At 34.7% G+C, this 25083-nt stretch overlaps 3 protein-coding genes, 2 long non-coding RNA genes and 1 other non-coding gene across 8 annotated transcripts in view; 4 read left to right on the plus strand and 2 right to left on the minus strand.

Annotated features, from left to right (window-relative positions):
- Nucleotides 1-25083, minus strand: part of LOC149718443 (cell adhesion molecule Dscam1-like) — a 451194-nt gene that overhangs the window by 169580 nt on the left and 256531 nt on the right. The window lies entirely within an intron of this gene.
- On the plus strand, nucleotides 4847-6414 carry LOC149718447 (uncharacterized). The gene is made up of 3 exons (XM_089845530.1): nucleotides 4847-5792; nucleotides 5955-6099; nucleotides 6156-6414. The coding sequence occupies exons 1-3, from the start codon at nucleotides 5635-5637 to the stop codon at nucleotides 6390-6392; spliced, it is 540 nt and encodes a 179-aa protein (XP_089701656.1). The 5' UTR covers nucleotides 4847-5634; the 3' UTR covers nucleotides 6393-6414.
- Nucleotides 7939-8310, plus strand: LOC149718448 (uncharacterized). The gene is made up of 2 exons (XM_089845757.1): nucleotides 7939-8031; nucleotides 8102-8310. Exons 1-2 carry the CDS (start codon nucleotides 7969-7971, stop codon nucleotides 8282-8284), a joined length of 246 nt encoding a protein of 81 aa, XP_089701883.1. The 5' UTR covers nucleotides 7939-7968; the 3' UTR covers nucleotides 8285-8310.
- On the plus strand, nucleotides 10863-15071 carry LOC149718449 (uncharacterized). The gene is made up of 3 exons (XR_016370693.1): nucleotides 10863-10956; nucleotides 14581-14792; nucleotides 14883-15071. It is a non-coding gene; the product is annotated as an uncharacterized LOC149718449 (long non-coding RNA).
- Nucleotides 15081-16072, plus strand: LOC149718450 (uncharacterized). The gene is made up of 2 exons (XR_016370716.1): nucleotides 15081-15190; nucleotides 15251-16072. It is a non-coding gene; the product is annotated as an uncharacterized LOC149718450 (long non-coding RNA).
- Nucleotides 19511-19583, minus strand: TRNAV-UAC (transfer RNA valine (anticodon UAC)). Its single transcript has one exon. It is a non-coding gene; the product is annotated as a tRNA-Val (tRNA).

Below are 25083 nucleotides of genomic sequence, written 5' to 3' on the forward strand. Positions count from 1 at the left end.
AGTAAGAAAAGGAGTTTGTAATGAACCATACCTTGAAGCACATTATCAATTATACAATAGCACATGTGAGTACCGCTTGTATTTTTAAAAACTATCACCAAAAAAATATAAGCACTACTTAGGTTCGATTGTTATAACATGAATTTTTTGAGTTCATATTCGAAATAATCAAGTTTAATAATCGAAAACTATAAATCAAAAATAAAATAAATATATTTTCAAAACTGAGTGAAAAGGTGGACCTAAACAACGTCTATAGAGTAGTCTTTTTTTCTTATTTTTTTTAGTCAATAATTAATTGGGTATAATTCTCTACTTTTTCTCTAAGGCTCTTCTGGAATATGGAGTTCACGAGAAATTTAAAAACGGTCATTTTTTTAAAGGAGACATCTCTCTTTCTGTGGCTCAATATGTCCTACTTAATTTACACAACGTGAGGTACTGTATTTTAAAAAATTATTTTAATTTAGCATGACAATGATAGGGCTTGGTTTTGTTGTTCATAATCAAGTAAATTTAAAAATATGTGGGGGTATGAACTTGATAATGTCAAGGATTTAATGCGAAAGTTGATAGGAAAAAAGAGATGACGATTAGCCTGCCGGATTAGGGTTGTAGGAGTTAATGCGAGCTCAAGACTAACCCCTATATTTATAGTTTTATTTAAAGCTAATGGCATTGCAATATTGGTTACAGATTAAACTTCATTGAACCTCATAATGTCACATCTCGATATGCGAAGGACCCTGTAACTGGCATGCAAGAATTATTTCATTTTTTTAAAGCATTAGAAGATAATGTAATACAAACCAATTCTAAAATCCTCTAAATAACACCAGCAATTTCACTGTAATGGGCTTAACTTGAATACGTATTTCAAATTTATATATAAAAAACTCTTGTGCGAGTAAAAGAAATTTGTAAAAAAAGACGTTATCACTCATTATTTATAGTCACCTTCGAATAAAAATATCTCTACCATAATCTGATTTTAATAATTTAATAAAAAACTCAATAATCTTGATACGAAAAAATATATCCAGTTAAGAACAATATGTAAAATCAGTAGTCCATATAAAATAATATATTACTATTTTATGTGCACCTTTGAATAAAAAAATCTATATCATGCACTTTTCTTAAGAGATGTTTAAAAAAGCCAGCCTATAATTCTAGAGGGCCAGTAGGCCCTTCTAGATAAGATCCCACACCCTCCCGTAATGTTAAATGAAAATTCACAGATTTTCGCCGATTTTCCCATAGGAATACCATGGGGTTTTTAGTGCTTTTGTACATCGAATCATTTAAAAACTACATGGAAGTTAGCTTTCGGAATACTTTTAAATTAACAAGTAACTATTCAAGGTGTGCCTTTTTCAAGTTTCATCAAATTTAATTAAGTCTAAGTATGTTAATTTAATTAAAAATGTAAGTACCTCAAAAGATTATTCTACAGCAGACTACGCTAATTGTTCGTTACTCTACAGTAGACGACGCTAATTTGCCATTTCACCGCCTTGAAACTTTAACTTGATATTTTTAGATAAATATAACACTATATTTATTAAAAACTTCTCTGGCGGGTATAATTTTCGTTTAATTATGTGTCTCGGTTGAAATTCTATACTTAAGATACCTTTTGAATTTATATTTTAGATGTTAGTTTCGACCAAGGCTTAACTTGCCTTACTTAGGCCATGGATTTATAATAGAAGCTTACGCTTCATGGATATTTCCCTGTAGCCTTCAGTAAGGCATTTTGATTTTAAACACATATATGTCACAAAAATTCGCGCGGGTGGGGACTGGAGGGCTGATGACGTAGAAATTGAGGCAAACTTTTTTCTTTTGGCGCGCGCGCTATTCAAAATTAGAACTCGATCACGTGAAAAACTTCAACCCACCTCTGAATTTGCCTCAAATTCTACGTCACAAACGCGCGTGCCAGGCTGGTACTATTTCAGACGAGGAATAAATGTTGTGCGCGTTTTAAGGGGAGTGAAATATCCAGGAAGCGTAAGCTTCTATTATAAATCCATGCTTAGGCAGACTATTGAGTGAGTCTATGCAATGGGTAAAAGCTGGAAGGATAGATGGATCAGTGTTGGAAGTAAGGATATTTTTAAAACTGGACCTGTGACCTAGGTATTTTAATAAAAATAACTGTCCACGGTGCCAATCACCGTAAACGTACAAGGGCAGTGCACGCAATGTCATGGATAATTGCAATCGTAAAGTGGACTGTAAAAGATACGGCTTTGATAGTTTAAAATCGTGGCAGGTTTGTTTTGAAGTTGACTATAAAGCTCGGGTTCTACCGTTCTAAAACGAATTGTGAGCCGTATCATATAAGAATTAGTAGAAGTGTAGAGCCATTTTTAACCTCGTCCTAGAAGTGAAAAATTTCGCATTTCAGGCAAATATTATTTTATAATAGATTAATACAAATAAAGACTGAAGGAACAGATATTATATAAACAAGGCGACCCAAGGGCTCGTAATAGTAGCCACATCGTACGAGTGAATAGCCCCTCTATATCTACCCTAATGAGTGGATAACCCCTCTATACCTTACCTAACCTACTGTGATTGTTCAATCCTTTACTCCTCAATTCGAACTAGGAAACGATAAAAATGTACTGCGCACACACGACAATTTAAACGAACGTCAACAACAACAAAAAATTATTAATTATAATAAGAAATTACTAAATAATTGTTAAAAGAAGTTAAAAAAATATTCCGCAATATCTTAGCACCAAAAAAATAAACGTCTCTTCGTTTTGAAGCTTTTACAAGAATGAAAGAAAAGGAATGCTGCCCCAAGCTAGTACCTTCTTTTAAAACTCTTCTCGATTTATGGAGAAACGACGTAACTTCTAGTAATAAACACCACCTTTCCAAATATAACGTCGGTATATTGTTCCTTTTGCTTTTTAAAAATCCCCCTCGATTTCTTTGAATTTTGAAATCGGGGGGTGAGATGAAAAGCGTGAAACCCTTATTGTTGACGAGTGACAGGAATTTTAAAGGGAGTATTAAACCTTCCATTTAAATTAAGCCAATACTAAATTCCTCTCTCTCTCTCTCTCTCTCTAGCTTTAAATATATGGAGCAAACGTAAACCACATTTCACAAAGCTTAACCTTACCTGTACAATTAAATGTATGCTTGCACTTACTATTATAATCCCCATCCTTTTAAAATACACGAACGAAAATATCACCTCACCACAATTCTCTCACATTCACTCTCCCTTCAATGTCGAACGAAACGTTTTATACTGCCAAAGCAATAAAATAACCATTTCTTCGGTTAGCTCTGACTACCTATTTCTTTGGGTAACTCTGACCACATTCCAAATCGCGAAAAACTACTACGACCACCACCACCACGACCACCACCACACCCACACCCACAGGCTCGCGGGACAAACTAATAGCCTCATCGTATATATACGATGTGGCTAAAAAGAACTTGGTTTGCCCAAGCCTAAAAAACAAAACGATAAGAGTTTTTCCAGTTGACTGAAGCGCGGATATTTTATTTTTCTATATAATTTTAAAGACAATCTGTATTTTACTACTCTTTAATTCAATCTCCTGATTTTACTGGTAATGGATTTATTTCCTATAAATTAATTGAAATAAAATATTACTTATCTCAGATTTTTCATGATAAAATTTTTGCGAAAATGGAATTGTTGTTGAAAAATCTGAGATAAGATATTTTATTTCAATTAATTTATAGGAAATAAATCCATTACCAGTAAAATCAGGAGATTGAATTAAAGAGTAGTAAAATACAGATTGTCTTTAAAATTATATAGAAAAATAAAATATCCGCGCTTCAGTCAACTGGAAAAAACTCTTATCGTTTTGTTTTTTAGGCTTGGGCAAACCAAGTCCTTTTTTATATAATATGTAAAATGTCGTGCGAATAAAGTTTTGCTAATTTCATTTGTTGAACTGATTATGTAGAGAAAATATGTTGAAGCAGGTCCTATTTCGCGATATTTATGATGTTTACGTTCATGTATGAAATCAAAAAGTATTTGAAACCGATATTTTTAACCATGACTTGAAAGCATTAATTAAAATATCACCCACTATTTCACCAAATCAACTCAATCGAATAGTCGCATTTACTTTCAATGATTAGAAAAGCTAGAAATGTCTTTTACCAAAAGGAGATGATCTAAAAGGACATAGCTTTCCAGCCTAGGAATGAGGGTATTGTGTGTCAGGTTCTCTCTAACAAACGTCTCATCTCGAGTGTTCCTAAAACTTGATATCCCAAGGCTAGGCCGAATGTATTTACTGTAGAGTAAATGGTAGTTGAACACCCAAAGTTTTTCTCTACTAACGTTTTTTCTCGGCGCCAACTAACATCAGCCGCGGAAAGCTGGGTCTCACTAAAAAAATTCCACCCCCCTTGCTTGAACTTACTCGGATAAATAAATTAACCCCACCTGTTTAACTTCACTCTCCACCGCTGTGGAGCGCTGCTTCAAAAGCTCGTTCTCGGTCGTGGCCGATATTTTAGAAATTTTATCTCTCCATTCACGCGAGCTCCGTTGGGAACTTTAAAAAGCTTAACGTCAGAACTTCCAGACCCAGAGGCTACGGCAAAAAATCCTACATAGGAACTTGGTGTAAGATTATTCTACTTGTGCTTTTACTTACACAATTTTTTTCTTCACGTTAACTAAACTGATTGGAATAGTATTTAGGAAAAAAATTTCACCAGTTCCGTATAAAAATATTTTCACCAGTTCTGAGTTAAAATTCTGTTCTGCATAAACATTTGACTGTTTAGTTCAAAACATTTAAATGCAACGACTAGTGCTTCCAACAGCATCTCAGATACCAGTTATATTACCTGATCCGAGTGAAAACTTTTATTATATCAGATATCAGATTATCTGATTATAGCATAAAATATATTCAGATAGAAGTATCTGAACCATAAAGAACACCAGATAACTGTTTATCCGATAGTGATCTGAATTTCTTAAACTGATCGAAGGATATTTCAGATAACTGACAGATATCTGATAATGCCTTAACTTCTGTATAAGACATTGAAAACACGTATATCCTCAGCCATGTGCTTGTTCAGAATGTACGACATAATACCCCATGAGCCAAGATGGACAAAATCCCCCGGGCAATACCCCCATGAACCAAGATGGACAAAATCCCCCGGGCAATACCCCCATGAACCAAGATGGACAAAATCCCCCGGGCAAATACCCCCATGAACCAAGATGGACAAAATCCCCAAACAAGATCCCTATTTCATGTTGAGGACAAAATACCCCAAGCCATGACACATATCACCCAAGTGTATGTATCGAGTTTAAGCACTCCTCTACTTTACCAACAATAAGACAATCGTGGGGGGTTATTCCCTCAACATACGCATTAGACAAAATTACTACAATACGTTTATTAGTTATATAGTATTCTCCTATCGGATGTTTTAAAGCCAAATAATGGTCTATTTACCATTTTCACCTACGATATTTAGACCAACACGCGTAATTTCCGCGCTGAAAAACGTCGTCGGGATTATAATAAAAAATATAGGTCAAGCACTATATAAGCAAATAGCGCCTCGTGATTAGAATTAATGGACGAAGAAATGGCGAACAGTACGGTAATGGAATGCCAAGATCTAAGGTCAAGAAGCGTAATATGGAAACATTACGTTATGGTGAGCGAAGATAAGACTGCACTAGATGGTATAATAACATCAATGAAATATGCGAAATGTTTGCACTGTGATAGGTAAGCATTAAATGTTTTTAAACTTCAAATAATATAATTAGTTCTAGCATCTATCTATTCTTTAAAAAATTAATTTAGCTCGGTTATGTGGTAATTGGAATAGGACTAGGATGTTAATATAGTTTTGATAAGAAATAAACGATCTATCGTTAATTTGCTTAGAGGGAAGTACGTGTACGGTGGAAAATCTAATCAAAGTACCGGAAATATGAAGGCACACCTAATTAATAAACACCTTGATAAACTTCCGGGAGATTTCTTCTTAAACACCACGCGCAAGTCGGTACCCTTATATACACCCGTTGAGGTAAGAGTATTGTTACAAAATTGTAGTAGGCTTTTATATTTTGGATACGTCTGCAGGAGTTTTCGGTGGTCGCTGCGAGACAGGAACTTCTTAAATGGATGGTTTTAACCAACCAACCATTTACTATGGTTGAAGAACCGAGTTTTAATGCCTTCACTCGTAAACTAACCCATAATAGCCATTTGCTAAAGGATATCATACCAGCTTCCTCAACATCAGTTAAAAACGATGTAATGCTGTCCTATGTATCAGAAGCGGAGAATGTTCGAACCGTAGTGAAGGTAGTGCGTTGATATCACAATTTGTGACAATGATTATGCTAAGCAAATCTTTCTTTTACACAGATCGTTCAAGGTCAAATATCGTTCACACACGATTGTTGAACATCGAACAATGGATGGCCTTTTATTGGCGTAACAGCTCACTGGATTGACGAAAATTGGGAACCCAGAGAAATTCTTTTGGGATTAATGCACTTTCCCGGGAAACACGATGGAAGAAACCTATCGGATGCGTTTCTTAAACTTCTTGACGATCGTGGAGTGTCAAAGGTAATGGTTCTGTTAATATTACTAAAAGTAATGTGATTATGTGAGATTGCATTTATTGTGTTGTAAGGTATTAGCGATAAGTATGGATAATGCGGCTAACAATGATACCTTCACCTCTGAGTTCGAGATGAGATCTAAAGACAGGTCGTTTAGGTTTACTGGCAAGAACCGCGTGCGTTGTTTCGCTCATATTCTAAACATAGCCGTGCAAGATATGCTGAAAGATCTCAAGGTTAATTCCAAGTATGACGATGAATCAGAGCAGATCCATGAGTATGACAACATCGAAAGTGATTGCAGCATAGGACAATGTGTAGCCAAGGTACCTCAGAGAGGTGAAAAGCATAAACTTATCTTAGTTATTTATAGTTATGTTACGGCAGATAAGAACTGTGGTATCGAAAATTCGCATGTCAACAGGAAGAAGGGAAAAACTGGCGGAGTTCAACAAGATACACAGTTTACCAGATCTTAATCTTACTTTGGACGTTAAAACGCGGTGGAATTCCACATATCATATGCTCAACCGCGCTTATCAACTACGACAGGTAAATATTTTAGATTAGAAAAACTTTATAACTTGTCTATATGATACCGCTAGTATTGATTTCATTACATGTAGTTTACGCCAGAAATAGTTATGTGTCTCAACTAAACTATGGTTTTAAGTCTTTACAGGCCCTCATGAACTCGGAAAAGGAATTTCAGAACTTCGTACTTTTGGACTCTGACTGGAATCGTATAGAAGAACTGCTAAACATTTTGAAGGTACACGTATTATTAGGAATTTTTCCGTGAAGTGTCCCTATAAGTTATATTCAATTAGGATTTTCATACGGCCACCAATCACGTATCGGGTACGCGTTATCACACACTTGCGCTAGTAATGCCCATCTATGGGTGCTTATTGAAAAAACTCAATGTCACCATTAGACAAAGTCAGGGTCTTATGAAGCAAATCTGCGCCGCGGCTCTAAATAAATTAGAAAAGTACCACACCCTCATGGAAACCGAGGTTTATTGGATTAGCATGGGTATGTAACATCCCTCTCTTTATGTTAATGAAAATCATAATAATGTCCATTTAGTACTGAATCCATCGCTTAAGCTAGATGTCTTTAAAGAACGATATAGCAAAGACGTTTGTAAACAAATAAAAACCACCGTTATCAACGTGTTTTCTTCGTTCTACGAAGAATCGGGACCTGATGACGGTAACGAGAGCAACGCAGCTAGAACGTCAGAAGATATTGTCGCAGATGAAGACCTCTTAGTTTTTTACCCGAAGCGCTCAAAGAAACAAGCTAAGGGATCCGAAATGAACAAGTATTTAAGCGCTGACCTGGCACCGCCTTTTACAAGCGTTTTGGAATGGTGGAAAGTAAAGACATTTTGCCCTACAGTATTTAGTTCATTATTCCGATTACGTTTTTTGCTTGTGTTTATTCTAGAAACACGAAGAGGACTACAAGAAGGTAGCCAGAATGGCTTGTGACTACTTGGCCATTCCCGGAACTTCAGTACCAGTTGAGCGTGCGTTTTCAACTGGTGCAGACATAGTTACACCTAAAAGAGGCTCGTTACATCCCGAGACTATAACAGCTCTAACATGTTTAAAAAACTGGTGGAAATAGAAATAATAAAATAAAATTTGTCATTATTCGTTTGTTCTATTTTTCTGGGCACATCTCAAGTCAGATAACTGAATCATATCGGTTTTTATCAGATTTTGTTTATTAGACTTGTTCAGATATTTAATTTATAAGCGTATATCTGATAAAAAGTCAGATCAGATAAACTGCTGTCGACTTTGTTTCAGATTCACCCGATCTGTTACGAAAATTATCTTCAGATAACTGATTTATTTGATCTGAAATATCGGATCGGGTGGCCGTTGGAAGCACTAGCAACGACCATTGCTATTATGTGATCTTATAGAAAAAGATTATAATTGCCCATGAAAAGTTCTCTCTATTACATATTCGTGTACGAGCACAATTAACGTACAAGTATAAGCTGAGTAAGAGAAATATCGCTTTTTGAGAGTGACATGGTTATTCAAGTTAGTAAAGAAATTTATGGTATTTTTACTGAAGGGGCAGGACTCATATTAGACACCATTGCTCGTACATGAAATATATGAACAACAAAAACCCAATAAGTAAAGAAATTGGTTTAAGTTTATGTCAAAAATAGCACAAGGAAGTGTTTTGAAGCGTTGCGTGCAAAACGACTTGAAAACATCGACAAATCCTAGGTGTTAATTGTTCCAAAGGTATGGGTAATAAAATAATTCAACCAAAGAGGGTAGAAAGAGGGGGAGTAGAAGCCTTGGCTGGAGTGTTCTCGCTTTGAAAGTTTACCTCTAAGCTTTCGGTATGCGCGCGCATCTTTCTCTGCCCTCTTATTGGTCAAAATACGGTGAACCGGATATTAGGAGGTAAATATAACAAGTAAATAAAAAAGAAAAGCGAGAACACCCAAAATGCCTTGCCAAAGCCGCTAGCTTCAACTCCCCCTCTTTCTACCCTCTTTGATTCAACTAAAGAAACAAGCAAGGCATTTTAAGATAACATATAAAAGCCATCATAAAACATAAAATAGCACTCGACATTTAAAAACATATATGGGTTTCGTTTTTTAGATTTTATTGCGATGCGGAAGTAATCAGTGCTTAGAGGTTTCCACCTTATACGTAACATTGCGAGTAAGCCTTTCTTGTAGAATCGGATCAACAGCGAATAGATCAGAACCTTTTTTAAACTGTGGTCTCTCTTTACAAATTTTAACTGCGTGGACATCAATTTAAAAGAGGACACGAAAAAAATCACAGATCTATTAGGTTTTCATGGTCTGTAATGAACCATAGCATAGAGTACGTTATAAATTATACAATTGGACATGTAAGTACCGCTCGCATTTTTAAAAACTTCGGGAAAAATAAATACACTTATAGGACCAACTGTAATTTTGTTAATTATTATCTCTCCATGTGAGGTTTACATAAACAAAGTTCCCTTTTTCATCCTGATGTATCAAATTCAGTTTCGTTATTAGTATTGTTAACTGGTGACTCGTTTAGAACTTCAGAAATATTTCCACGAGGAACATCTTCTCGTTCTTAAGACGATTACTCATTATTTATTTGTTATGGCCATAACTAATGGTACATTTAAATGTACACATATTTTGAGAAATTGGTCTAAAATAACAATGCATGAAACACCTTTTTCAAATTTGAATGAAATTGTGAAGACCAAAAGCAAAACGTTTTCCTCTATTTTTCGCAGGTCCAATTATTATTGCATTTATTTTTGGGACTAATTTTCAGTCATTTATGTTAATTTAAAATATACATATTTTAAAATCGAAGTTAAATGGGGAAATAAAAAATATATTTTCCTTTAGCTATGAATAGAAAGGGAGTGCGTAATTCTTTATAATTTTCTTAAGGAATATCTGGAAAGTGGAATCCATGAAAAATTTAAAAACGGACATGTTTTGAAAGAAGACATCTCTCTTTCTGTCGCTCAATATGTTCTTTTCAATTTAAAAAACGTCAGGTACTATAGTTTGAAGCTTAAACGATTGCTTGATTAAAAGGAAACAGCTCGAATAATTCTAGGGAAGTATAACTCTCCGAAATAGTTTCTAAAACTTTTCAAAACACTTATACGTAATTTCATTTTTAATATCGATGAAGTAAATGAAAGTTTGAAAGGAAACTGTACATAACGATAAGGGTTGTAGGAGGTTTTTCTTCCTGAAAACTCAACCCTTAGATAACGATTTGCAACGCTAGCAATGCAATGTTTGTTACAGATTAAACTTTTTTGAACCTCAAAATGTGACCTCTCGATACACGAAGGACGCTGTCACTGGAATACGTGAAATAATACATTTCATTCAAGCTTTTAGAAATAACGTAATTCAACGAAAAACGAAAACCCAGTAGATATTAACAGAGAAGCAAACCACACATTTTTATTTCATTTTGAGGTACTGGACGTTATACTGTTCATAATTGCGCCAAGACCGACCTCGGTTTCAGAATTCCATGTATCTCACAACGTTTTGGTGGACAGAACCTTTATTTATTCCTGCGTTGAGAAAGAAGGAACTTCTTCAAATTCATATTCAATAAAAGGATTTTCCGATCAAGTTTGGGAAGTTTTGACATTTTTCATCATATTTCTTTCATTGTTTTCGAAGCTTTCACAAAATGTAGTACCGAAAGACTGCAATGCCCAGTTTCGATCATTTTCCGGATCTCTGTGGTTCTATTTGGCGGGAATACTGAAAAATAGTTAAGTATATCCACATAAACGAAGCGCAAACACTTAATTGGAGATGTTACTTTGAGTAGTAGTTTTATACTTGTTTCTATTTGTCAGCTCCTCCGACCAGGATTCAAACCATAACATTTCGAATACTCCTTGGGACGTGGTTCATAACCTCGTCCATTCTCGTGATGGCCTACTCCGGAAACCTGAAATCTGAGCTTTTAGTGGGGAAACACCAACGTATTGACACGATTGAAGAATTGCTTAACAGAAACATCACACCAATAGCTAGGTGGAGACTATCTAGTATATTGGTAATTATCAATAATCTTGTGTTAAAGGCCTAAATCTCTTAAAAATCAAGACCCTTAGAAGCTGCAATTTTATAACTAAATTTGTAGGGTGCCTTTGATGAAGGCGAAACGGAATTTGGACGTCTCAGCTATCGAATAACTGGTGGCATAAAAGATTCTTTAATCCATAATTTCACTGACTATGACGATAAAACGGTTAACCTAATGCTACATGGTAAAGCGGCTGCAATGGATATTCCAAGATTTTTCATCCCTGCATTGGACCTTCTTAAAGAAAGACTACAGGAAAATGGAGAAGAATTGTATCAAGGAAAAGAGGTTCTGATGTGGCGCCCGAACACATTGTATTTCAACAAAAACTTGTCCATTGATGTTCTACAAAATGTTGATATGTTGTGAGTAATAATGTCATCTTAGAGGTTAAAATATTCATCTGTTTTTTATTTATTTTTAAGAATTGCTAGGTACGCGGAGACCGGTCAAGACCATCTATTTCAAAGAGAAGAAGCTAAAAAATACTCGAAATATTTGAATGTAAAGCAATCAATCAACAAATCAATTCAAGTCGTAACAATATCTCAGTTGGTGGTCATTTTCAAAATTTGGGGTTGGCTGATCATAACTTCGTGCAGTGTAAAATTCCTTGAAATACTTCTATACTTCTGGAAAAACAATAGTGCCACTTAGCTGCATAAATTAAACGGTTCTGGTTCCACTAGACCATGTTCTTCAAAATCAAAATATGGTATAAAGCAGTTATTGAATTGAAGATGCTATTTAATGTGTGCTTAAATATGTTCAAATTGCGAAGTCAAGCTAAAGGGAATGTTATTCCAGTTTTGAAATAAATAAAATTAATTAAAATTTTAATACAAATTAAAACAAAATTGAAAGAACTTAGCATGTAATTATAAATAGTCTCATTTTTATACTATCGTCGCTCCTAACTCTGTTGTTCAACTTCTTAGACAAAAATTACTAAAACTTAATTTTTCTCTTCGAAACTCTCAAATACACGAATCTGAACTTTTATCTTTCATTTAAAATAATTTACGAACGTAACTAACGAGTTCCACCATTTGCCTACTTCGAAAAATATATCAAAATGTTCATTTCATGAGAAAATAATCGTGCCGTAAAAAAATTTCATAACAATATTTTCAGAAACTGAAAACGAACCTTAGCAACTGTTTCAATATACGTCACACAAGTGGCTCCTGCTATAGCTTTTCGAGAGTGAACCACATGGTAATGCTAGACATGGTTTTTCAGGTTAGTGAATAAATTTATGTTTTTACTAATTGAAGTGGCAGATCGCACAATTGACGCCCCTTCCCTAATATGAAATATGTGCCGAATAAATACAGGAAATGGTTCTTTTACAGCTTTTAACAAAAATAGCAAAGTTAAGAGTATTGGTGTGTTGCGTGCAAAAGCACTCGCAAACTAAGTGCTAATTGTTCCAAAGCTATGGTAATAAAGGAATTCAACTTAAGAAACAAGAAAGGCCTTTTATGTTAACATATAAAAGCCATCATAAAACATGAAATAGCACTTAACCCCTAAAAAATAATTTTGTTTTTTCAGATTTCCTTGCGATGCCTGTATCGAAAGAAATTAATACTAAGAGGTCCTCCCCTTGCTTTGCGTAGCAAGTATAAGCCTTTCTAGCAGTATTTGATCAACAGCGAATAAATCTAGAACGCTTTTTTGATCTGTGGTTCCTCTCTACAAATTATAACTGTGCGGACATTTTTTAAAAAAGAGTACAAGGAAAAATTGCAGATCTATTTGTTTTTCGTGGTCTATCATGAACCATAGCATAACGTACGTTATAAATTATACAATTGGACATGTAAGTACCGCATTCATATTTTAGAACTTTGGGAAAATCAAGCACAACTTAGATTCCAACGTAATTTCGATAATTGCTACCTCTCCGAGTGGCTTATGAAACGGAGAGGTTCTGTTTTCGACGCGTCTGTATGACTGTTGTTACAACCCAGGGGACCGCGTTTGCAATTTGTAAAACGGAGCTGCACCGTCTGAGCTTGGGAATTTCCCCTTTAAATAAATCTACTAGCATTCGAAAGACATTGAAGTCATACTCGATCCTATTAAGACTAAATACGAATTTCGAGAATTAAAAAATTCGGACTTGAATCTCGATAACTAACGAGCACTAGCACAGGCCTAGTAATAACAAGCTATTAGATCAGAAAGGGACTAAAGAAAATAATGCCAATTTCAAACTGGTATGATTTTCAAAAAGGGGTGAAATGAAAATGACGATTTCTCTTAAGCTAAGAATAAAACGGAAGTGCATAATTCATTGTATTTTCTCTAAGGATTTTCTGGAAAGTGGAATCCATGAAAAATTTAAAAACGGACATATTTTTAAAGAGGACATCTCTCTTTCTGTGGCTCAATATGTTCTTCTCAATTTAAAAAATGTCAGGTATTGTTGGTTGAAAAAATTCTTTAATTAGCTTGACCCAATTTGATTCTACTCTACTACCAATGGAAAATGTGTGATAGACACAAACTAGTGCTTGATTACTTCATTCTCGAGCAATAATTGTCCAAAAGTTTCAAATCATGCATTTAGAAAACTAGATTTTTAAATGTCATTTAAGTATATACGAACGTTACGAGGTTTTTGTGCCTGAAGACCAACCCATCAGAGTTTCGTTTTAAAAAAGTTGCATGTTACAGATTGAACTTTGTTGAACCTCGAAATGTGACCTCTCGATATACGACGGACCCTGTCACTGGCATCCGTGAAATAATATACTTCCTTGATGCTTTTAATAGTAAAGTAATACAACGAAAAACTAAAGCTCAGTAGACAGTAAAAGCAAGGCTAACAATGCATTTTTATTTTAATTTTTGAGGTACTGGACGTTATACTGTTCTTACTTACGCCAAACTTGGAAGCATTTTCAATATTCCACGTATCTCACAACGTTTTAGTGGACAGTTCCTATATTTATTCCTGCGTTAAAAAACAAGGAACTTCATCAAGTTCTTACTCAATAAACGGATTTTCCAAACAAGTTTGGGAAGTTCTGACAATTTTTGTCATATTTCTTTCATTATTTTCGAAGCTTTCGCAATGTGTAGTACCGAAAGATTGCAATGCCCAGTTTCGTTCATTTCCCGGATCTTTGTGGTTCTATTTAGCAGGAATATTGAAAAATAGTTAAGTTTATCCTCATTAACGAAGGGCTTCTGTTAACATTAGGACGCGGTATTGTTTTGAGAGCTAGGCTAATACGCATGTTGATATTAATATTGCGTAAGAGTAATTTTATTTTTGTTAATATTTGCTAGCTCCTCCAACGAGGATTCAAACAATAACATTTCGAATACTCCTTGGGTCATGGTTCATAACCTCGTCAATTCTCGTGATGGCCTACTCTGGAAATCTGAAATCAGAGCTTTTAGTGGGAAAAAACAGACGTATTGACACCATTGAAGAATTGCTGAACACAAACATCACACCAATAGCTAGATGGCAATCTCCGTTACTATTTAGTATATTGGTAATTATTAACAATCTCGTACTTAACGCTAAAAGAATAAAAATAATCAGAGTTAAAACCAAAGCTGCAATTTTACAACTAAATTTGTAGGATGCCTTTGATGAAGGCGAAACGGAATTTGGACGTCTTAGCTATCAAATGACTGGTGGTGTAAATTATTCTGTAATCCATAATTTCACTGACTATGACGATAATATGGTTAACCTAATACTAAGTGGTCAAGCAGTTGCAATGGATATTCCAAGGTTCTTCATCTCTGCATTGGACCTTCTTAAAGAACGACTACACGAAAATGGAAAAGAATTGTATCAAGGAAAAGAAGTTCTGAAGTGGAGCCCGAACACATTATTTTTCAACAAAAACTTGTCCATTGATGTTCTACAAAATGTCGATATGTTGTGAGTAATAATGTTAACTTTGTGGTTAAAATAATCACATGTTCTTTATTTATTTTTAAGAATTGCAAGGTACGCGGAGACCGGTCAAGACCATCTATTTCAACGAGAAGAAGCTAAAATATACTCGAAATATTTGAATGTAAAGCAATCAATCAACCAATCTATTGAGATCGTAAAAATATCGCAGTTGGTGGTCATTTTCAAAATATGGGGTTGGCTGATCATTGCTTCGTGCGGTGTACAATTCCTTGAAATACTTATAAAATGTTGGATGGGCAATAGTCGAGCTTAGCTCTAGGTTCTACATGGACTAAAGAGTGCCACTTGTAAGACTTTATGAAAATCCATATTAAGTTGCAAACGCTTTTTCTAGAACTGTACTAGAAATTTTGAACTTCAATAACTGTTACTTTTAACGCCTTGAAATATACAAATCAAGTTGTACTCAAAATGTAACAAGACATTCTTTAGGCGAAAGTCATTTTGGAATTTTTTTTTTCTAATTCTCAATGAAAGTTTCATGAACATGAAGATCTTTAAGTAAATATTTCCAAGTGAGCATTTAGATTTATGATTGCTACCTAAGACGATAATCGTTGCTACCTGCTAAGTGTAAAATTGGAAGCACAACAGGAGCCTTATTTCTGACGTAATAAATTGCTTACGTCTAAAGCACACTCCCCTCTAGCAGTAAAACTGTAAATGTATATGATTGCTACCTAAGACGATTATCGTTGCTACCTGCTAAATGTAAAATTGGAAGCACAACAGGAGCCTTATTTCTGACGTAATAAATTGATTACGTCTAAAGCACACTCCCCTCTAGCAGTAAAACTGTAAATGTATATTTTAAGGATTTAAAGATTAAAATACTGGATCACAATTTCTATCTGTAGTTTAATATACAAGTTTTCTAGGGTACTATTATATATTTTAGATAAATAAAGCTTGTTCGCATTGTGCTTAACACAAGTAATAGGTACTGTCGGGTGTAAAACTACTTTTTTTCTCACAATATCCATATTTATGGCAATCGGATGAAACTAGTTGATTCGATGATTGCTAGCTCATTTTGAATAAGTCATTTTGACTTTTGGTACCAACATTAAATCTTATCCGATTACAAGAAGTCTCATAGGGAAACGTGAGCAAAAGGCAAATATGAAAATTAATGGCCTGTTCCGCTCTCATGACCCGTTTATGATTAACCCGTTTTTTTCTCTTGAACATTGAGTGTAGTTTTATATTATTCTGTACTTTCGTTAAATGAGAAAACTTTGGTAGGACATTTTCTTGGTCTTTATAACTGCTCTTATTGTGTGCTAATTAAAAGTGCGGTTCAGTGGTGATTAGAGTCAAGACTCTCTTCAGGTAACGAAGGACTGAGACAATTTAGAAAACACGAAAGTTGAACTGTGCTATTCTAGATAAAAAAACATGTATAAAATTGAACTCGTTTAAAAATCTATTCATCCCATTTGTCGATAGAAATTGTGGCTTATCTATTTCAGACGAGTAAGCGAGCCCACATTAAAAGCTTCAGCCCAATTCGTTTACTTTTCTAACAACATCGTAGCTTTTGATTACGATAATCTAAAAAAATTGAAGTAAAACTTTCACATTCTCCCAACACAAAATTTAAATTTTAAACTCTTGCAGTGCATTTAAAGCCATGAGTTGTTTTCTTCATACATATTGATTCATTGAATACACTACATGTTACTGAGACTAAACCACACATCATTTAAAGATTTTATCCATGCGGGAAAAATTATATTATTATTTGGTCTGTTGGTTATGCGCATGTGTTTCATAGCGAAAGGTTTGTCGATGAAAGCGGTACCATTAGTTGCAGTTTTGAAACATTTTTGTAGGGTGAAAGAAGGTAAAAAGTTCTGGAAATATATCGAGGAAACTTAGGGGAAAATGTAAAGATATCAATGACTTTTAATAGCGCTATATTCTAAATAATATAACATGAGTAGTAAATTTTGGTGGAAGAAGCTTAGCATTTTGAAACTTAAGTGAAGGATTATATAATGAACCAGAGTTTATGCGTAATAAATTATTCCATTGGAAATGTATGTACCGCTTGCATTTTTATAAACTATTCTCAAAAATTTAACACTACTCGGGTTCAATTGTTATATCATACATATTGAGTTGCTCAACTTCAGTCAATAATTCCAATTTAAAATTCACATGATTTTCAAAATAGCAGTGAAATGGTGATACGAAAAAAAAAATAAAACGTTTTGAGCCAGCTACTAATAAAACAGGAATGCATAATTCTTTTTATTATGTTTAAGGATTATCTGGAAAGTGGAATCCATGACAAGTTTAAAGACGGACATTTTTTAAAAGAAGACTTATCTCTGTCTGTGGCACAATATGTTCTCCTCAATTTAAAAAATGTCAGGTACTGTAGGTTGAAAATTTTACTCAATTAGCTTGAAAAAACTTGATTATGCTAAGCATACTTCTAATGAAAAACAAAAACAGAAAAATTTAGGGACTTTTTGAAATACTGCTTGATTTTAAGGGAACGCTCCAAAATACTTCCAAATTTTTCAAAACATGTGTTTAGGTAATTTTATTTTTAATGTTGATGAAGTATATACGAGGGTTTGAAAAGAGAAAGTAGATTACACTAAGGTAGAACAGGAGATTTTTCTACCTGAAGACTGGCCCCTCAGATAATGATTTTATTTTAACACAGTCGAAATGCAATGTATATTACAGATTGAACTTTGTAGAACCTCGAAATGTCACATCTCGATATTATATGAAAACGTCTTGGTTTGGACCAAGGCTGAAAAAACAAACGATATGTGTGAGGCTTATCAATTGACTGAAGTATCAGATATTGAAATTTTTTCTAGTTATTTTTATACACTCAATCCTTAATCAATATTTAATTCAATCAACTGATTTTACTGTTAATCGACCTAGTCCCTCTAAATTAATTGAAAAAATTACATATCTACGCTTTTTCAAGAACAATTACATTTTCCGAAAACATTTTATCATGAAATTAATTTATCATCTTGAGGATACAGTATTGAATATTTGAAATGTTCTACTGGATGTCTAAAAAAAGCAAGCGAACTTTGGCATAACTCGAATGGAAAATGTAAATATTAGATCGTGGATGCCAAACAAGGGTGTTGCGCGAATTCATACATTTAATTTCGTTTATCAAAATGCTACATTTCTATTGTCGCCTCTTTGATGGTAAAGTTGCACTGGAACTTCCTTTTCCGTACTTAAGAATTTCTTGGTCATAACTCAGTCTATGGTAATATTGGCTGAGCGTGTTGCGACAGCTCAGATGACCCATACACTGAAACCACTGGTGATTATAAAATGCCATATATTGGGAAAATAGAGGAAGGGAGGGGGTGTCGGAGTGAAATGTGACCTTCTTGGCATAACTAGTAATGAATGATGTGTTTAACCATATTATTTCCGCGGGAAATGAATATAACAAGTCTGAGAAGTATTTCTGTTCATGTGATCTTTACCCTTTACCACACAGGATAAACTTTGTTGCTTTGTCTTAAGTAGACGACATTCACTCTAAACGACAGTCTTATCAACAACTTAAAACAGATTTAAACTTCTTTTGGTGCAAACTTGAAAATTTGTCAAGCCAGCAACAATTAAAACTATGTCGGTCAAGATGCTCACAAGTTAGTGAGCATCGACACGAAATCCCTTCAAAATAATTAATTTCATGATAAAATGTTTTCGGAAAATGTAATTGTTTTTGAAAAAGCGTAGATATGTAATTTTTTCAATTAATTTAGAGGGACTAGGTCGATTAACAGTAAAATCAGTTGATTGAATTAAATATTGATTAAGGATTGAGTGTATAAAAATAACTAGAAAAAATTTCAATATCTGATACTTCAGTCAATTGATAAGCCTCACACATATCGTTTGTTTTTTCAGCCTTGGTCCAAACCAAGACGTTTTTATATAATATCTGTCGCTTCAGTCTTAATGTATTTAAATTTTGAGTAATTATGTTTTCTTTACCGCTTATTATTATGTCCAATTACGATGGTCAAAAAATGTATCTAGGCGGACGAGATAACCACTACACTACACATAGCAGGTAATACTGAGATTCCGAAGAGATCTAGCTTATTATTATGTCGAATCACGATGGTCAAAACATGTATCTACCAGGGCTCGAAACCGGGACCTTCCGCGTGTAAAGCGGACGTGATAACCACTACACAATGAATACTTGGTTATTCTGAGTTTTCGAAGAGATCTAGCTTATTATTGTGTCCAATAACGATAGTCAAGTCATGTATCTACCAGGGCTCGAACCTGGGACCTTCCGAGTGTAAAGCGGACGTGATAACCACTACACCATAGATACTTGGTTAATCTGAGTTTTCGAAGAGCTCTAGCATTATTATTATGTCCAATCACGATGGTCGAAACAAGTACTTCTGTAATTAACTAAAATTAACATACTTAGACTTAATTTTTTCTGATTAAACTAGCCGATCGCACACCCTGAATACTTAATTGTTAAATTTAGAGTATTCCGAAAAGTAACTTCGCTGTAGTTTTTCAGTTAGAGGTGGTTAAATATCACGAAAAACCCCATGTTAATCTCCATAGGAAAATTGGAAAAAGCATGTGAATTTTGCTTTAACGTTAAAGAAGAGTATCAAGTCATATCTACAAGGGCCTACCGGCCCTGTAGAATACGAAGGACTCTGTCACTGGCATACGTGAAATATTATACTTCCTTCATGCTTTTAATAAAAAAGTAATACAAAGGAAAACTAAAACCCAGTAGATAGGAACAGCAATACTAACAAAACATTTTTATTTAATTTTTGAGGTACTGGACGTTATATTATTCTTAATTACACCATTGCCGGCTAACACGCACGAATTCCATATCTCTCACAACGTTTTAGTGGACAGATCCTATATTTATTCCTGCGTTAAAAAACATGGAACTTCTTCAAGTTCTTACTCAATAAAGGGATTTTCCAATCAAGTTTGGGAAGTTTTGACAATTTTTATCATATTTCTGGCAACATTTTCGAAGCTTTCGCAAAACGTGGTACCGAAAACCGGTAATACCCAGTTTCGTTCACTTCCCGGATCTCTGTGGTTCTATTTGGCTGGAATATTGAAAAACAGTTAAGTATTTCTTCATCAACGAAGCGCAAAAGCAATATTTCCGGATTTCCGTTTTAATTATAAAGTTGTATTGTGTTGAGGGGGTACTCTAGACCATTTTGTAATATTTTCTTAATACTCTTTTCTTTTTTTCAGCTCCCCCAACCAGGGTTAAAACCATAACATTTCGAATACTCCTTGGGACGTGGTTCATAACCTCGTCCATTCTCGTGATGGCCTACTCCGGTAATCTGAAATCCGACCTTTTATTGGGGAAAGACAGACGTATTGACACTATTCAAGAATTGCTGAACAACAACATCACACCCATAGCTAGATATCGATCTCCGATACTTCTTAGTATATTGGTAATACTTAATTATCTGGTGCTAAATGCATAAATCTAACAAAAATCATACAAAATTTGAATAGTCAAAACAAATTCTTAAACGCACTTTGCTGCAATTTTATAACTAAATTTATAGGATGCCTTTGATGAAGGCGAAACGGATTTTGGACGTCTTAGCTATCGAATGACTGGTGGCGTAAAAGATTCTGTAGTCCATAATTTCACTGACTATGACGACGATATTGCTAACCTCATACTACACGGAAAAGCGGCTGCAATGGATAATCCAAGATTTTTCATCCCCGCATTGGACCTTCTTAAAGAAAGACTGCAGGAAAATGGAAAAGAATTGTACCAAGGTAAAGAGGTTCTGATGTGGAGCCCAAACACATTAATTTTCAACAAAAACTTGTCCTTTGATGTTCTACAAAATGTCGATATATTGTGAGTAATAATGTCATCTGTGTGGTTAAAATAATCACCGGTTTTGTATTTATTTTTAAGAATGGCTAGATACACGGAGACCGGTCAAGACCATCTATTTCAACGAGAAGAAGCTAAAAAATACGCCAAATATTTGAATGCAAAGCAATTAATAATCAAATCGATCCAGATCGTAACACTATCCCAGTTGGAGGTCATTTTCAAAATATGGGTTTGGCTGATCATAGCTTCGTGCGGTGTAAAAATCTTTGAAATACTTCTAAAATGTTGGCTGGGATAAGTCACGCTTAGCTCTAGTTTCAGCATGGACTAAAGAATTCCACTTGTACGATTTTCTTGAAAATCGATATTAAGGTGCAAACGCTTTTTCTAGAACTGTGCTATAGATTCTAAACTTCAAAAACTGCTATTTGTAACGTTTTACAATACACAAATCAAGTTGTACTCATAATTTAACAAGACATTCGGCGCGTATCATATTGGAATTTTGTTTTCTAATTTTCAAAGAAAGTTTAAAGATCATGAAGATCTTTAAGTAAATATTTCCAAGTGAGCATTCGATATATGATTGCGACCTAAGACGATTTTCGTTGCTACCTGCTAAGTGTAATACTGGAAGCACAACAGAACGTAAAAAATTGCTTACTTCAAAAACAACACTCCCCTTTAGCAGTAAAACTGTATATGTATATTTTGTGGATTTAAAGATTAAAATTTTGGAACCCTATTTCTATCTCTAGATTAATATAGAAGTTTTCTATGGTACTGTTACTTTTTAGATAGATTTCAACGTGTTCGCATTGTGCTTAACACAATTTATAGGCAAAACTATTTTGTTTCCTACATTATCTATATGGCAATCAGATGAAACTAGCTGATTCGAGGGCTCATTTTGAATAAGTCATTTTGACTTTTGTGACCGACATTAAATCTTATCCGATTAGAGGAAGTCTCATGGCCAAACGTTATCAAAAGGAAAAGATGAAAATTAATTCCCTGTTCCGCTCTCATGAACCGTTTATGATTAACCCGTTTTTTTCTTGAACATTAACCGTGGTTTTATATTATTCTGTACTTTCTTTAAATGAGAAAACTTTGGTCATTTTCTTGATTTCAAAAGCTTCTATTATTGAGTGCAAAAAAGAAATAATTGCGGTTCAGTGATGATGAGAGTCGAGAACCGTTTGAGGTAACGAAGGATCGAGTTAATTTAGAAAACACGAATGTTGAATTTCGATTTTCTAGATACCATACACTGTGACTAGTTTCAATAATCAAATCAACACAAATGTCATATAAAGAGTGGCTTATCTATTTTAAGCCTGTAAGCTATCCCGCATATTAAACTTGATCCTAATTCGTTTACTTTCCTAACAACATCGTAGACTCGATAACCTGCAAATTCAAAAGTGGCCTTCTAACCTTTCTATTTTCCTGGCACTAAATGGAAGTGCAATTATAGTCATGAACTGTGAAGGAAACGTTTTCTCCCTATACATCGATTCATTGTATACATATAATACACATTTTAGAGATCGAAAAAAAAAACAATTAAAGATCCAAACCATGCGGAAAGTAATATATTATAATTTGGTCTGTTGGTTTTGGGCAAGAGATTCAAAGCGAAACGTTTGTCGATGAGAGCAGTCGAACTGAGTAAAAAGGATACAAAATCCTTGCAATAAATCGAATAATTTAAGAAAAACGGTAAAAACATGAATGTCTTTTAAGAGCGATGTAACTTTTATAACATAACATGAATTGAAGTTTGTTGTGGAAGAAGTTAAGCATTTTGAAATTTAAAAGAATTCTGTCATGAACCAGAGTTTATGCGAAATAAAGTATACCATAGGAAATGTAAGTACCGCTTCCATTTACTGAAACATATTGTTGAAATTTGAACGCTACCCGGGAGCAATCATTAATTTTTGGGGGCTCAATAATGCCAGTTTAAAATTGATATGATTGTCAAAACGGGATCAAATGGTGAAATGAAAAAAAAAAAAAAAATTCTTAAAGGGAGGGTGAAAAGGAAAGTGACGTGATTTTTTGTCGATTATTTTACTAGTTATAAGACCAATCTGCAGGAAATACCTCCAAATGATTTTAAATTCAAATTAGTTTGAGATTTCATGGACTATTTTAAATAAGTACCTCCGACCAATCGTGAAGAAACAAGCAAAGGTCGATTCGTTTTAAATTATCACCGTCGTGCAATCCCTGGTGCAGATGTAGTTTGTACGGGTGATAGTGATGTGCATGCCAAATCTTTGGAACTGTGTGATGGCTACAACCAATGTCAGTCGCAACAGCTCGACTACTTGTACATGGGTGCTGATGAAGACGAGCAAGTGCTACCTCAGGTGCATGATTTCCGTCTTTGTTTCCTACTATTCTATCGGCACGCGGTTGACGTTCACGTTTTTTGAACGAACCGCCAGTCAAAAGGTTTGCCAAGATCTTCGGGAAAAGATTCCGGCTTGGTTGCTGCCTATCGGGATATTTCTGCGCGTACAGGCGTTTAGCTTTCCCAAGCAAAGAATCATTTGCGTCATCTCCGCGTTTGTGTACCGTGGCATGTTGAACTTGAAACGTATGTTTGAAAACGTACCACGTCTTCGCTTTATGTACTATTTAAAAGGGGCCAAATTGCGTTTACACCCCTTGGTACGCCCTTTTTAAATAGTACATAAAGCGAAGACGTGGTACGTTTTCAAACATACCTAATTATCATATGTCCGTATTTTTTTGACGAAACGTTGACGGCAGCTCGTTACCTTAATTTTCTTCAAACGGACCTTGAAGATGCTTTAGACGAACTACCATTGGCCACAATACGGACTATGGTCTTCCAGCAAGACGGGGCCGCACCTCACTACGGTGTCCTTGTCCGTCAGTGGCTAGATCTTCGCTTTCCAAACCGCTGGATAGGAAGAGGGGGTTCTATACCTTGGCCTCCGAGATCACCCGATTTGACGCCAATGGATTTCTTTTTATGGGGACATGTGAAGGCCAGAGTCTACGAGACTGCGCCACCTTCCTTAGAAGAATTAAAACGTAGGATTAGAGGCGCGTTTGGAGAAATTACAGTTGCAACTTTGGCCAATGTTCGCGCGAATCTCACGTACAGATTGGAAATGTGTCTTCACGCAGACGGATTTCCTTTTGAACAATTACTAGATTAGCCAACATAACACTGTACATTTTGTTAATAAGTATCAGGGACGTTTGTCCACAATAAATACTTGTTTTACACTGAGCAATCAAGTCTTAAACTGTAGGCAATACGTTAAACATTATTTCGATTACAGCAGTCTATTGCATTACATATCTATTATTCACGTTATCAATCCTGCAACCCAATATGGTAGGAAACATACTATTTTCAGTGAAATAATACTATCCCATAGAAGCTATTGGCCACAAATACCGAAGCCACCCTGTATTTAGTAGAAGAAACATAAAAAAATCTCCATATTTTCCATTTCACCGCCCATTAAGGTACGGTTATAACCGGAGTGCATAATTGTTTGTATTTTCTCTAAGGATTATGTGGAAAAAGGAATCCATGAGAAATTTAAAAATGGACATTTTTTGAAAGAGGACTTGGCTTTTTCTGTGGCTCAATATGTTCTCCTTAATTTAAAAAACGTCAGGTACAGTATGTTGAAAATTTTATTATTTGGCTGAAATCCTAATAATACTATACTATCCTTCTAATATTATAAATGTGAAAGTTTTTGATTTAGTTATTTAATCGAACTTTAACGGCTGAACGTGTTTAGATGAAATTTGGTGTTAACATATAGGAATTTATCCCGCCAGTATGTTAATTTTGAGGTTTTTGGGCTATTATGTAGCAATTCCTCTTTTTAAGACATATACTACTTTAACATATAGCAAGTATAGTGGGTTTATTTCAGCTTGAAGAATTTATTACTTTATC

The sequence above is a fragment of the Phalangium opilio genome, unplaced genomic scaffold (genome assembly GCF_054372755.1).
Source record: "Phalangium opilio isolate 3A_F unplaced genomic scaffold, DU_Popi_V2 ptg000002l_1, whole genome shotgun sequence".
In the NCBI taxonomy this organism is placed as follows: Eukaryota; Metazoa; Arthropoda; class Arachnida; order Opiliones; family Phalangiidae; genus Phalangium; species Phalangium opilio.

Bases quoted from the DNA above. Each gene is read 5' to 3' on its own strand.
- LOC149718447 (XM_089845530.1), top strand. From the start codon at position 5,635: ATGGACGAAGAAATGGCGAACAGTACGGTAATGGAATGCCAAGATCTA. The intron at 5,793-5,954 runs GTAAGCATTAAA...TAATTTGCTTAG, and splicing joins AAATGTTTGCACTGTGATAG to AGGGAAGTACGTGTACGGTG. The intron at 6,100-6,155 runs GTAAGAGTATTG...ATACGTCTGCAG, and splicing joins CCTTATATACACCCGTTGAG to GAGTTTTCGGTGGTCGCTGC.
- LOC149718448 (XM_089845757.1), top strand. From the start codon at position 7,969: ATGAACAAGTATTTAAGCGCTGACCTGGCACCGCCTTTTACAAGCGTT. The intron at 8,032-8,101 runs GTAAAGACATTT...TGTTTATTCTAG, and splicing joins GCGTTTTGGAATGGTGGAAA to AAACACGAAGAGGACTACAA.